Below are 12,632 nucleotides of genomic sequence, written 5' to 3' on the forward strand. Positions count from 1 at the left end.
GGTATGAGGGTGAGGTTGGGCTAGTGGTTGGGCTAGTAAAACAACACCTAAAACATTATCAATTACTCTTTATTCTTTACACGTTATCTATATCTGCGGTCGCGCGACCGCGACCGGTGGCGGTCTCGGTCTCTGCGGTCCCGGTCCCTGTCGCGATCGCGGCGGTCTCGGTCCCTGTCGCGGTCGCGCCGGTCACGGTCGCGGTCGCGGTCCCGCTCCCGGTCGCGATCGCGCGTGCGGTCGCGTTCGCGCGATCTGTCGTCGCGCTTTGGAGGCTCCCTTTGTCTGTCTTTTGATCTGTAAGAGTGAAATGCCGGTTTCAAATATTTTAGTCACTAAAATTTTGTGCACTAGAGCAAGAGTCTGACCAAGCTAACTCTGCATTTGCAATGACAAGAGTGACAAAGTAGTTTTTTTTTATTTAAGTCTAAATATGACTATAATATTCTGCGACTGCTACCCAATGGATAGTGTTACTACTGGTTAATGTATTTAATCTGAAAAATAAAGTGACGAAATATAATGCTACCTGTCGTCGCCATAATCCCGGCGGTCGCGGTCGTCGTGGTCGCGCCGGTCGGGCTCCGCCCTGCCCGGGTTGTAGGCCCGCGCCACCGGCTTGGCTGGCGCTGTGTTCCTGTTGTGTTCTCCTAACCTGCGTTAATTTGTTTATTATAACGAGAGAATATTCAAGACGATTCAAGTGCCTTTTTACTACATATATTTCCATTTTAGCTTTAAGGCCAGGCCATACCGGTTAAGAAATGACACACCTCTTGTGTGACGTGCCCGCGCGTGCACAGAGAGGAGCGGCAACGTCGCTTTGATGACGTTGTGTTGAATGGTGTTCCCTATAAAGGCCCCTGTACACACTGGGCCAGCGCCGGCCAGTCCATGGGACGCAGCCATGCGGTAGAATGAGATAGCAATATCACTTGCTCCCTCTAACGCATAAATGCCGTTCGGACACGCACAGCAAGCTTGATCAGCATTTGTCGGGCCGGGTATAGTGAGGGAAGTAGTGTCACCCAATGAATGGGACGTGCAAATTTTGGTATCGGATGAATTCACTTGGCACAGATGTAGTATACGTAAAGCTAAGCCAATCCAGCCCGGTAGCCATCCGCCACCTTCTGGTGGGTAGGCAGGGGGGCATCCAAAGTTACACGCCACATATCGGCCGCCACATATTCTATTTACCTACCACCTCGAGTTTGGTATCATTTCCTGATAAATCGGGCATGAGGAATTCATCTTTGAGACCTTTAATGTACAGTTTAATAGAAAAAAATTAAAATATTGACGAACAAATCAAAATCGGTTTGCTATTTTTTACAAGCTTTTATTTAGTTTCACCTGACCATTGTCTGTCTGTCTGTCGGTCTGTAATGAAATCTTGCAAGTTAAATTTGATCCACTTCCCGGTTTCCGATTGAGCTGAAATTTTGCATGCATGTATAAATCGGATGACAATGCAATATTATGGTACCATCGAGCTGATCTGATGATGGAGACAGGAGTTGGCCATAGGAACTCTGTGATGAAACAACGCGACCTAATTGTGTTAGGGGTTTTTAGAATTGTCTCGATGAGTATTAGTTGTCTGTCGTAAGAAAAGTACAGTCAGCGATAAAAGCTTGTACCAAAAATGAAATTTTTGCCAAAAACTTATTTTATTCAACTATTACTGTTATCAGCCGACACTACAAATGCTAGAAAGTTGAAATTTGCACACCAGGTTACATTTATAATGAGATAAGAAGCGATTTTGAAAAATTCAACCCCTAAGGGGGTTAAAAAGGGGATGAAAGTTTGTATGGGGTTCATGTTTTATTTTAAGCTAGGAATTTCAAACTTCGATAAAAGATATATTATTGAAATACAAGAAAACTAATTTCAGCGTTTTTGAAAATTCATCCCCTAAGGTGGCAAAATAGGGGTTGAAAATATGTATGGGGATCAAAATTTTTTTCGAGTGCGGGGCTTGAAACTTTTTATATGCGCATATTATTAGAATAAAAGAAAAGTAATTTCAGCGTTTTTAAAAATTCATCCTCTAACGGGGTTAAAAAGGAGTTGAAAGCTTGAATCCATTACAAATTACTTTGACTGCCCCCCTGCCTACCTGCCAGGGGGTGGCGGATGACTACCGGGCTCAAATAGCTTAGCTTTACGTATATTACATCTGTGCCAAGTGAATTCATCCGATACCAAAATTTGCACTTTATGACACTACTTCCCTGACTATACTACACTAGTACCCTATGGTCGTGGTATAGACCTTGAGAAAGAACAAACTTACCCGAGCTCCATTTACTGTACTTCTGAATGGACACTGGTATCCTCACGAAAAGCATGTTACAGTCAATGATAAGCATTTGTCGGACCGTGGCCGCTATGGCCCTGGTACCTTGCGAAAGAACATTATAAACTTACTTGAGCTCAATATGTTTCTGTATGGACACTGGTATCCTCGTGAAATGCGTGTTACAGTCAAGCTTGATGTGCATTTGTCTGACCGGGACCCCTATGGTCGTGGTACCGACCTTGAAAGAACATAAACTTACTTGAGCTCAATCTGTTTCTGTATGGACACTGGTATCCTCGGGAAAAGCGTGTTAAACCAGTCAAGTTTGATGAGCATCTGTCTGACCAGGGCCCCTATGGTCGTGGGGCCGCCGCCGCCGGCGCGAGGGTCGATCTCCTCCTCGTCGTCCAGATAGTCGGCGAACCAGTCGAATAGGTCCGCCGGGGGTTGCGTGTAGCGGATGTACATGAAGCCTGGGAAAAAACGAGGTTAGTATTAGGGTGGATCAACTATTGTTGTTTTGCAGTCAGGGCACAATAGTAGCACAGTTTTTAGAAGGAATATTGTATAACGATCTACTAACGTGCTTAATAGATAACCCATCATGGAAAGGAACTAAATCTCTCGCCAGGGTCCCTTTGTTTGACATAAAGTTTTAAGTCATAATGTATTGTTTGTCATATTGTCAGTCCTAAACCTGAAACCGTCAACTTTGCAGGATTTTCGTAAGGTTAATAGATACCAGTGGTGGCGCGTCCATAAAAGCCGATTCCCACCGGCTTGCCTGTTTTTGGACGTTTGAGCAGAGTTGTAACGGAAATATGTAAGCCAAATTAGCCCCGGCTTGTCTATGGATATGTTTGACGCGCCGCCACTGATAGATACGTAAGGTTAGGTTAGGTTTGTTTTATGGCAATCCTGAAAAGTTACGCGTTTCTGAACCAAAGAAATTATGACTAACGAAAATGCGGAACCAATACTTTATGACTAAAACTTTTCGGGAAACAAAATGGCCCTCTCTCGCCAGCTTAATTATCTTCTTAATATAATAATTTCCCGTTCTCTGATTAAATTGAAGTTTAGCAAACTTTCATCATTCTGATGACAATGCAATAATACGATAACATGGAGCTGATCTGATGATGCAGTCGGAAGGTAGCCGGAACTTATCAATGAAAAATTAAAAACATATTGAGTTTAGGGTCATTAGAAAGGTCATGAAAGATACTTTATAGACATGTAAAGGAAAGAAATAACAAACAGCAATAAAAGTTTGTATCAGGAAAAATGTTTTATGACAGTTACTTGTTAATTCAGAATTGTTATATCCATTAAGTACTTTAGTTGTATGCATTTTCTCAAATGATTTTTAACCTGAGACCCTAAGCTTTTAACAAAAGCCATTGTTTCTTTTATGCGAGCGGTTTAGCTCCCGTATTAGCCACGTGCCAAAGCAACAATGTCCTTCAAAAAGCAACTGTATCGTAATAGTATTAAGGTTCAAATCTATATATTAATATGAGGGCTCGCCTACATTGAGGTGGGCGATCATCTTACATTACCAAAACATGTTAACTCTTATGAGCTGTTACATTGATTTGAACCTTAATACTATCACGATACAGTTGCTTTTTAAACGACATTGTTGCTTTGCCAACGGGAGCCGACCGCTCACACAAAAGAAACAATGGCTTTTGTTAAAAAGATTAGGGTCTTAGGCGTAAAAATCATCTGAGAAAATTCATACTATACAAGTGTGTGTAATTCCATTTATTGATACATTTCATTCGCTATAGCATTCCACACATTAAGTACATAAGACATTTAAAAAACGCTCAGCACAACACACACAGGAAATAACATTCGTAAAAGTATGCATTGCCATAAAACATCTGTAATACCATGGGTTTTGGGACGAATATCTTTAAACGAGCAATTCTTGTTTATATGTGTATTTATATATTTCGATATTTCGGAGATCTCGGTAACGGCTCTAAGGACTTCGATGAAATTTGCTATATGGGGGTTTTCGGGGGCGATAAATCGATCTAGCTGTCTGATCCCTGGGAAAGCGCGTTTTTGAGTTTTTATGTTTTCCGAGCAAAGCTCGGTCTCCCAGATATTAAGCCGACCACTGACTAACAGTCCGCCGGACGTACCTAATCGGCCGGTCAGTTGTTCGGAACTGTCAATTTTTTTTCTAACTGACAGGCCTATATCGTCCGGCGGCCTGTTAGCCTTATAGTTTAATTCGCCAGGGCCAAAACTTGACTCTCACTAAAGTAAGCACAAAGAATTTCGTGCATTGACCCGCCTGTTCCTATCTCTATGGCACGCGCATAATGAGCCCAGCTGTCACTGTCACTGTGCTAGCGGGCAGCAATATAATTATGAGCGTGCGATGGAGAGGAACAGGCGGGTCAGTGTACGATATTCCTCGCGCTAAGCGTCCTTACTTTACATAACTCGCTTAGCTACTTCTCCCTACTAATATTATAAATGCGAAAGTAACTCTGTCTGTCTGTTACCTCTTCACGCTTAAACCGCTGAACCGATTCAGATAAAATTTGGTTTAGTATTGATATAGTTAGAGGCTCGAGGAAAGACATAGGATAGCTTTTATCTATCATCATCATCATCATCTCACGCAGACGAAGTCGCAGGCGGCTAGTAGTTTGATAAATCAAATATCCAAGCATTCATACCGCATGGGCGCATAAGTATACAGTGTATCAAACATAATGTGCAAATATTGGTGATCATAAAAACAAACACAATAAGTTTTTAGGAAAATTTTATTTATGGTATAAGCTTTTATCACTGTCTGTACTTTTCTTTTGTCAGGCAACTAATACTCATCAAGACAATTCTAAAAACCCCAAACACAATTAGGTTGCGTTGTTTCATCACAGAGTTCCTATGGCCACCTCCTGCCTCCATCATCAGATCAGCCCGACGGTACCATAATATCGCATTGTCACCTGAGACCTGACTTACATTATTATATATGCAAATTTTCAGCTCAATCGGAGATCGGGATCTGGGTTGGAAGGTCATATGGCAGTCGCTTTCGTAAAAACTAGTGCCTACGTCAAATCATGGAATTAGTTGTAAGGCGGACCCCAGGCTCCCATGAGCCTTGGCAAAATGCCGGGATAACGCGAGGAAGAAGAAGAGATCGGGAAGCGTGTCAAATTTAGCTTCCAAGATTTAATCCACACCAGGCGTGGGTCACTCCGCGATCTCGTCGCGTCGCAACAAGTACATGCGCCTCACACCAATTTTAGTGTCTAGCAGTAGTAGTTGCCGCGCATCGCTACGGAACGGACACGTGCTCGCGCTTGCGCCACCTTGCGGTCATATCTTTCGTAATAGACGCGTTTTGTTAGAGAGTGAACCTTCTGTACCTAGTACTCTTATTTATTCTGGGCCCACACTAACTAGAATAACACACTAACAAACTTACATACTAACAGGGCAAGATAATTAAAAGCTTGTAAAAACTGGTTACAATTAAAATCAGATCGCTCTGCAAAATTAGTTAAAACAGAAATAGCTAAGCATTTAGAATCATTGCCGTTTGGTTTGCTTTTCTATGAACTCGATTATTTTCTATGTCGATAAACTCAAACGAGGGGGCATGGCATAGCTATGGTTTATTATACATCAAATAGTGTTAAAGTATTTTCCATTGTGTCAATATTCAGTGAGGAAAATAGGGACTACGTTGTATGGGCGAAGCGGTCGTCCCCTTTTCCTCTTGATGATGGATAACTAAGTATCAGGCGGGCCGCACGCTTGTTTGTAACCACTAAAAATTGTACAGGATGCTAATCATTACAATTTGATACAGAATTGCAGACCAATGACGTTCGCAATGCAATGAATATGGTAAAACATATTGCTTATCCTACTGTATAATTAATGTATAATTTTGTATACCTAGTCATCTAGGTATACAAAATTATACATTGAATACAGTCTATTTATGTCCTTACACAGGCATCTTGATAAATAAGAAAAACAGGAAAAATGAGTGAAAGAAGAAAGACAAAGAAAATGCCACTATGAACTTGCTTTGAAATTAATTATGTACTAAGCAGAGCAGTATAGTATATACTATTATTAACGAATACCAAAAAAAAACAGGAAAACTAAAATTTGTTGGGAAAATTGCAAATTGTTTATAAATACACTAGTTGCTACATAAAATACCTAATAATAATCTTTATAGATCAAACATTGTCGCCATCTACCGGAGTATAGGCGAAAAGTATAGCACCATCTTATAGAGCATAAATTTTTCTTGATTTTCGGAGGCACAGTTTTTTAGACTCCATTTATCTTATACTTATATATATCTTTGGTTAAACTTACCCAGCGCTCTAATGTACGGTGAGTCTGTATGCTGCAACAGTCCGTTGACCTGCTTCCTGGTCAGACGCAGGGTATACAGCTTGTACAGGAGACAGAAGGCGGTCGAGACGATGCCGCCGGCGCCCACGCCGCGAACCTGGAAACACACATGTTATTGCATTATAAACGTCACGACTTCATCGGTCTCTAGGTTGGTTTCATATGAGCTGGTGCGTAATTTGTACTGAACTGTAAAAAATTTCAGTCCTTCAGTCGTCAGCTTTCGCTACGCGCCAATAAAATTTAATCTTAGGCATTCCGATTTAAGGTTCCAATTCGATTGCACTTTCGGGAAATGTGACTCTGTCTTCAAATGAATCATCAACGCTGGATTAATTGGAATATATATGGATTTTTTGGGAATAGCCGGGTACTGACTGAGCGAGCAGCCTCGCGAGGCAAATCCTCGGTCAGTCAGGACGTGCCTCGCCCGAGGCAAACGCATGTCCGGCCTCGGCTGAGCGCGCCTCGGCCCTAGCCGAGCGTTGTCGGTTTTTTGTCCATGCTCAAAGGCGCCTCAGTAAGTTTGCCGCGCTCACTCAAGACGATTGTGTTTTGCCTCGCTTGTTCGCCGCTTGTTAGCGCCATGAATAAAGAACAGTGCCTTAAATTGATACAACTATATGGTGAGTATAGACGATTATGGGATGCGAAATTTTTATCTGCGTCATCGAAGGACAAGTCCTGAAACAATCTGTTCCCAGCTTGTAATCTGTTTTGGTACAACAATTTCATCCAAAAACGTTTAGGTTTCCGTTTTCTTTTTTTTTACAAGCCGAAGAATTATTAGAAACGCAGTGGTAGCGACAGCTTTTCGAATGAACGGCCTCATGACACGCGCGGTCTCTGTGCGACTTCACGTTAAACTGAGCGCTCGATGTTTGGCTCAGGCGTCACCGTGGCTCGGCTTTTCCGCGCGCCGCAGCCTCGTGCATCAAAATCCTACTGACCGAGGCTGCCTCGCGCGGCAATCGTCCGAGGCTGCCTCGCGAGGTTGCTCGCTCAGTCAGTACCCGGCTAATACTTTGTAGATTGGTACGGCCTGGAAAATGGTTAACAACTTTCAACCCTATCATCACCTCCTTCGAGCGCGCCCACATTCGCGATTTGCGAGCGAGTTGAAAGCGCGCAACGATCACGTTCGTGGCGAGATCTTTGCGCGCTCGCGGCGAACTCGTTGCACACTCGCGGCGAAATCGCTGCGCGCTCGCCTCGCTTTCAACTCGCTCGCAATTCGCCAGTGTGTCCACGCCTTTAGACGTGCTTTTTCTTCTACCTTACAATAACATAACAAAAATAATCTTGGAAGGGATGAAGTGTCTCGATTTTCGCCAATTATACAACCCAGGGCTGCAAACTAGTAGGAATATTGGGTATGGGGTAAACCTAGACAGAATGCAGACCAATTTTTTTTTTATATTTTCTTATTAACTTATAGACACTGAAGGGTAGAGTTTGACATTTTTGTGCAAAGTGAGATATGTGGTTGGATCGCTAAAGCCCCCTTTCCTCACTTATAAATAAATAAATAAATATTATAGGACATTTTTACGCAAATTGACTAAGCCCCACGGTAAGCTCAAGAAAGCTTGTGTTGTGGGTACTCAGACAACGATATATATAATATATAAATACTTAAATACATAGAAAACAACCATGACTCAGGAACAAATATCTGTATCATCATACAAATAAATGCCCTTACCAGGATTCGAACCCGGGACCATCGGCTTTAAAGGCAGGGTCACTACTCACTAGGCCAGACCGGTCGTCAACCAAAGTGCAAAGTGAGACTTGATACATATTAACAATATAGAAAATATTTATACGCAATTTGATGTATATATTGTATATTATACACATCTTACGTTTGCCCCTTTGTTCGATTTTTTTCGATTATTATTATAAGAAATAGAAATTTGTTTTTCACTCCTAACTCTTATACCTAATAATCAAAAAAAGTCAAACGAAGGGGCATAGCTGTGGTTAATATACAATAAGTTTAATATACTTTTCATAATGTTAATATTCAAAGAGGAAAATGGGGACTATGTTTGTATGGAGAAGCAGTTGTCCATTATATTCTTAGTCATGTCAATTAACTTATAAACTACATGTTAGATTCATACTCATACTCACACCGCCACACATGCCCGTCTGGCCAGCGGTCTTCCTGCTGCCGCGCTCCCAGGGCTCCAGATGCTTCACTTGGTAGTAGATCTCGTCCACCACCTCGTGGTAGGTCTTCAGCTTGAACAAGTGAACTGGAAACAGGATTGTTGTTAGAAACATTGAACTATTATTACTATATAACATATAAAACCGGCACAGAGAAACTAAACGTGTTTGGCACCATGAGTTTGTAAATTACTGTATAATTACAATTAGTTATATTACTTTTTAATATTTGCTATATAAATAAATATTGTATTTTAAAATGTGCATGATAAATATTGTATTTTAAAATGAGCATGATGGATGAGTAAGAGAAATATTTTGGAATCAATCCCAATGTACATTTTACTCCTGTTGTGGTCATAACATATTTGAATATTGTGTTATTTATCACTAACAAAACCCGTAATATTTACAAACAAATTTAGTATTATTCATTTGGAGCAAATGTAACAGGGACTCAACAGTAAATAAATACCATAAATTGGGGATTCTTAATCTTTTTTGTTGTGTTGCTCCCTTTACATGTTCTACTTATTTATTTTTCCAGAATTGTGACTCCCTTGTTCCAGAATTGAGTGTCCTCAAACAACTCAGTGATACCCCGGAGCCTTGCAATACATTATAGTTTGGGAGCCCCTGCCATAAATGAAATCATTACCTAACACCCTGTGGAACTAGTGAGGGAATCCATAATTATACTATAGATACAAAAACAAACCAATTTATTTATCTCTATATTACTAATGACATTTAAATACTAATTATGTGGGCTATCCCATAATCATATGGATCGGGAACAAATCCAGTTTGCAGTCAACTAGATTTAGCTATAGTTTAATTATATAGTAAGTGGGCTGATAGATTAGATGTGAATAACTCATTATATTTATAAGGATAATTGAGAGAAGTTTACATAAATATCACTGTATTGTACCTAAAGCTCATGATTTCATTACACTTTTGTTTATTCACATCTGAGAGTTTAACCCTTTAACAGACCAGATTTAATACATCCCAAATTCAAGCATCAATGCCACCTTAGTCCTAAAAATTCTGCTTAAGAAAAAATATAAAATTATGACATAGGGTGGTGTTTTTTTACTTATAATATCTTATTGTGCCTTATAAAGGGTTAAGAAATAGATGTTTTCCGAATACTAAAGTGAAAGTAAAAAAAATATTCGTTTTGTTGTCGAAACTCCACTGCGTCGTTATGTTTGCTTACCTACCTTTGAAGTAACTCGAACCTTGAATATTAGCTAATATTAAATGGTTCAAATTCATGGTTTCCTGACTACCCCATATGGGTAGTACGTTGTGCTGTTTGCTTGTCTTCGCAGCCTTTTGCTGTTGATCTGAAAATCACGTCACGTTAAAGCATCAAACAACAAACATTCTCATTCGGTGAATTGGTACGATATCTACCTTCACTTTCGGACATTGTAATATACTTATCGTTAAAACTTGTTGTGAATAGTCTATAGCACCGTGTCAATTAAATAAATAATGTTTCAAAGACGAAATCAATCAATATAATACAATTAATAAGGGTTGTACAATTTTGAGTCTTGACTACACACGCACGGCTGACATGACGTTATGCAGTAATGGCGGCGAACGATCTAAACCGGAACCATAGACCGAAACCATGTGCAATGTTGCCAGATGTAAATAAAATTTACCCCATTTTGCTAAAGCTAGACATTCAATGTGTTTCAGTCGATGGTTTTACAATCGAATCGACTATATCATGATGATCGATTGTTACTGTGTTTTGTAAAGGCTCCTCCACACTCATGCGCAAATCCTCGAACGCGAGTGTGGAGTCGAAGCCGCAGATCTGCGAAATCAACGCCACAATCGCGTTCGCATACGTACGAGTGTAAAGGGGGCTTTAAAATTTTATAGTTTAAATTCTTGTTTTATTAAATTGTTACCACCATGTCATTTTTTGCGGTATCTGTCTTGCGGCTAGGTAGGTAGGTCTTTCTAGTACAGTGTTGCCCTAGATTTTTGCCTTCGTACTTTAAAGAAGCCTGGGGTTGGCACTTGGTTGGCAAGGCAAACAAGCCTTCCAAATTGGTGACAGACTATTGAGTCTAACTTTACCAGCCTGGCTCTAACTTTTCATCTTACACAGTTAACTATGATTTATAATTTGTCAAATCGAAATAAAGATACCTTTTGAATCTTTTAATAGGCTTCTGGGCGGCTAGAGGTTAAAGTAATATAAGATGTATTCGGGTAATATTCGGAAATTGGGTAATCCCAAAAACCATTTCAAAATCACTCATATTCCATTGTAATAAGAATACCTTTATGGAATTATCTGCCCATTTATTAACGCTTTTTCCTTTCGGAATTGCCCAAATAGACCTTACTCATAAAATTGGGCATGAAATAAAAGAGTATCTTTGTCAGTTAATTTATATTATTAAAGTAATTCTACATGTATAAAGAACATAGATTATAGATACATATAAAGTTAACTTAACTCTTAAAAGTAATGTTGATTAAGGACTTATTGGTAGTAGAGTTCCAGGTTCATCCCGTCATGGATTTCATCTGTGTATGGAGTTAAGAAAATATTTAGCTATAAAAAAAAGTATTAACCACAACTTAACACCAATAGGAGATAATATTAGGGTAAAAAGTATCCTATTTATTAATTTTGTTTTGGTTATAACCAACAAAGTTATTAAATTGCTAAGGTGAAACTGTGATTTCATAACAAACTGATTGTCTCATGTTTATGTGCAACACACATTCTCAAACTCAAGGGTGAGCGGTAAATGGCTCAAACCTGATAAATGTGTGTGTTTGTCAGTTTTGATCTAAAGCGATGCTATCTCATTCTATCTTTCAACTCTATCACTAAAAATATAATAATTTGTTAGTCATTGGTCTGAAAATTGTACAAGATATAGAAATATGGTTAAAATATAAATATTGGGGGAATTTCAGTAATTTTGGACAGCATTATTACTTAAAACTATCTTGGGAACTGAAAAGTCATTGGAAACATATAAAAAGGATACAATCCGATAGTTTGATGTGGTCTTTGAACACGGTGTACCATTTCTTCAGAACTATCTTGTCGTATCTTGTGCCGGTTTGCGCTGCAATCAGCTTCTTGAGGTCCCCTACGGTGTCGTCGGGATTGCATTTCACCCTCACCTTCTTCCCTAGACGATCGTTGCAAGTAACTTCTAGCATTTTCTAGGACAACAAAAACGAACGTTGGGTTAGCTAGGTTGTTCTCTAGTAGTAAGTTTTATGTATGTCGTGTTTTACTTACAGCTTAGATTATTGGTGACAGTATTTATTTGCTCTTGGAGAAACTGTGCTTGTCACTATTTAATACGTTTCGCTATATCAACAACACAATAATAATAAAACATGCAGCGACATCGATGTCGTAGTCTGACAATAGATATGAGCGTTTAGATATTGCTGTAATTCATCACATTGTTGTCTTGTGTCTAAGCTTTTACCGTGCTATTCTATAAGCTGTTTAATTAAAAAATGGGCAGATTATATCATATAGAACTGATTTTGTGATATACATTTATGCATGTTGTAATAATAACCTACACTTACAGGCTCATATTTTTTATATTTATTTTTGTAAAAGTATTCACTTTCAATACACTACTTTGTGAAATCAAAACGCTTTTTACCTTCTTTTGACGTCACATCCCAACTGAGAAACTTTAAATAATATTGAAAT

The 12,632-nt window shown here is 39.5% G+C and overlaps 3 protein-coding genes and 1 long non-coding RNA gene across 5 annotated transcripts in view; 1 reads left to right on the plus strand and 3 right to left on the minus strand.

The window, feature by feature from the left end:
• The window catches only part of LOC134804395 (uncharacterized), a 201,115-nt gene that overhangs the window by 132,185 nt on the left and 56,298 nt on the right, over positions 1-12,632 (plus strand). The window lies entirely within an intron of this gene.
• LOC134804369 (iron-sulfur cluster transfer protein NUBPL) overlaps positions 1-12,632 on the minus strand; it is a 143,002-nt gene that overhangs the window by 107,170 nt on the left and 23,200 nt on the right. The gene's annotated exons all lie outside the window — the stretch shown is intronic.
• LOC134804368 (pre-mRNA-splicing factor 38B-like) lies at positions 49-10,528 on the minus strand. The gene is made up of 7 exons (XM_063777400.1): positions 10,328-10,528; positions 10,132-10,257; positions 8,864-8,988; positions 6,686-6,821; positions 2,568-2,781; positions 530-655; positions 49-297 (listed from the first exon to the last, which is right to left on the minus strand). Exons 1-7 carry the CDS (start codon positions 10,341-10,343, stop codon positions 84-86), a joined length of 957 nt encoding a protein of 318 aa, XP_063633470.1. The 5' UTR covers positions 10,344-10,528; the 3' UTR covers positions 49-83.
• Positions 11,412-12,629, minus strand: LOC134804382 (ubiquitin-like protein 5). Of its 2 annotated transcripts, none has more exons than XM_063777420.1 (3): positions 12,583-12,629; positions 11,941-12,121; positions 11,412-11,467 (listed from the first exon to the last, which is right to left on the minus strand). In XM_063777420.1, exons 2-3 carry the CDS (start codon positions 12,116-12,118, stop codon positions 11,424-11,426), a joined length of 222 nt encoding a protein of 73 aa, XP_063633490.1. In that variant the 5' UTR covers positions 12,119-12,121; positions 12,583-12,629; the 3' UTR covers positions 11,412-11,423. The 2 variants fall into 2 exon arrangements, with proteins under 2 accessions (XP_063633490.1, XP_063633489.1); XM_063777419.1 differs by lacking the exon at positions 12,583-12,629 and adding an exon at positions 12,201-12,338.

The sequence above is a fragment of the Cydia splendana genome, chromosome Z, assembly GCF_910591565.1.
Source record: "Cydia splendana chromosome Z, ilCydSple1.2, whole genome shotgun sequence".
Classification (NCBI taxonomy): Eukaryota; Metazoa; Arthropoda; class Insecta; order Lepidoptera; family Tortricidae; genus Cydia; species Cydia splendana.

What these genes read in the sequence shown, in the direction of transcription:
- LOC134804368 (XM_063777400.1), bottom strand. An exon ending in AGGTTCGAGTTACTTCAAAG is followed by an intron (nt 8,989 to 10,131) that starts GTAGGTAAGCAA and finishes TCCTGTTTCCAG; the next exon opens with TTCACTTGTTCAAGCTGAAG. An exon ending in CAGAAACAGATTGAGCTCAA is followed by an intron (nt 656 to 2,567) that starts GTAAGTTTATGT and finishes AAATTAACGCAG; the next exon opens with GTTAGGAGAACACAACAGGA.
- LOC134804382 (XM_063777420.1), bottom strand. Translation starts at nt 12,118, where the DNA reads ATGCTAGAAGTTACTTGCAACGATCGTCTAGGGAAGAAGGTGAGGGTG. An exon ending in CCACATCAAACTATCGGATT is followed by an intron (nt 11,468 to 11,940) that starts GTATCCTTTTTA and finishes CTCCATACACAG; the next exon opens with ATGAAATCCATGACGGGATG.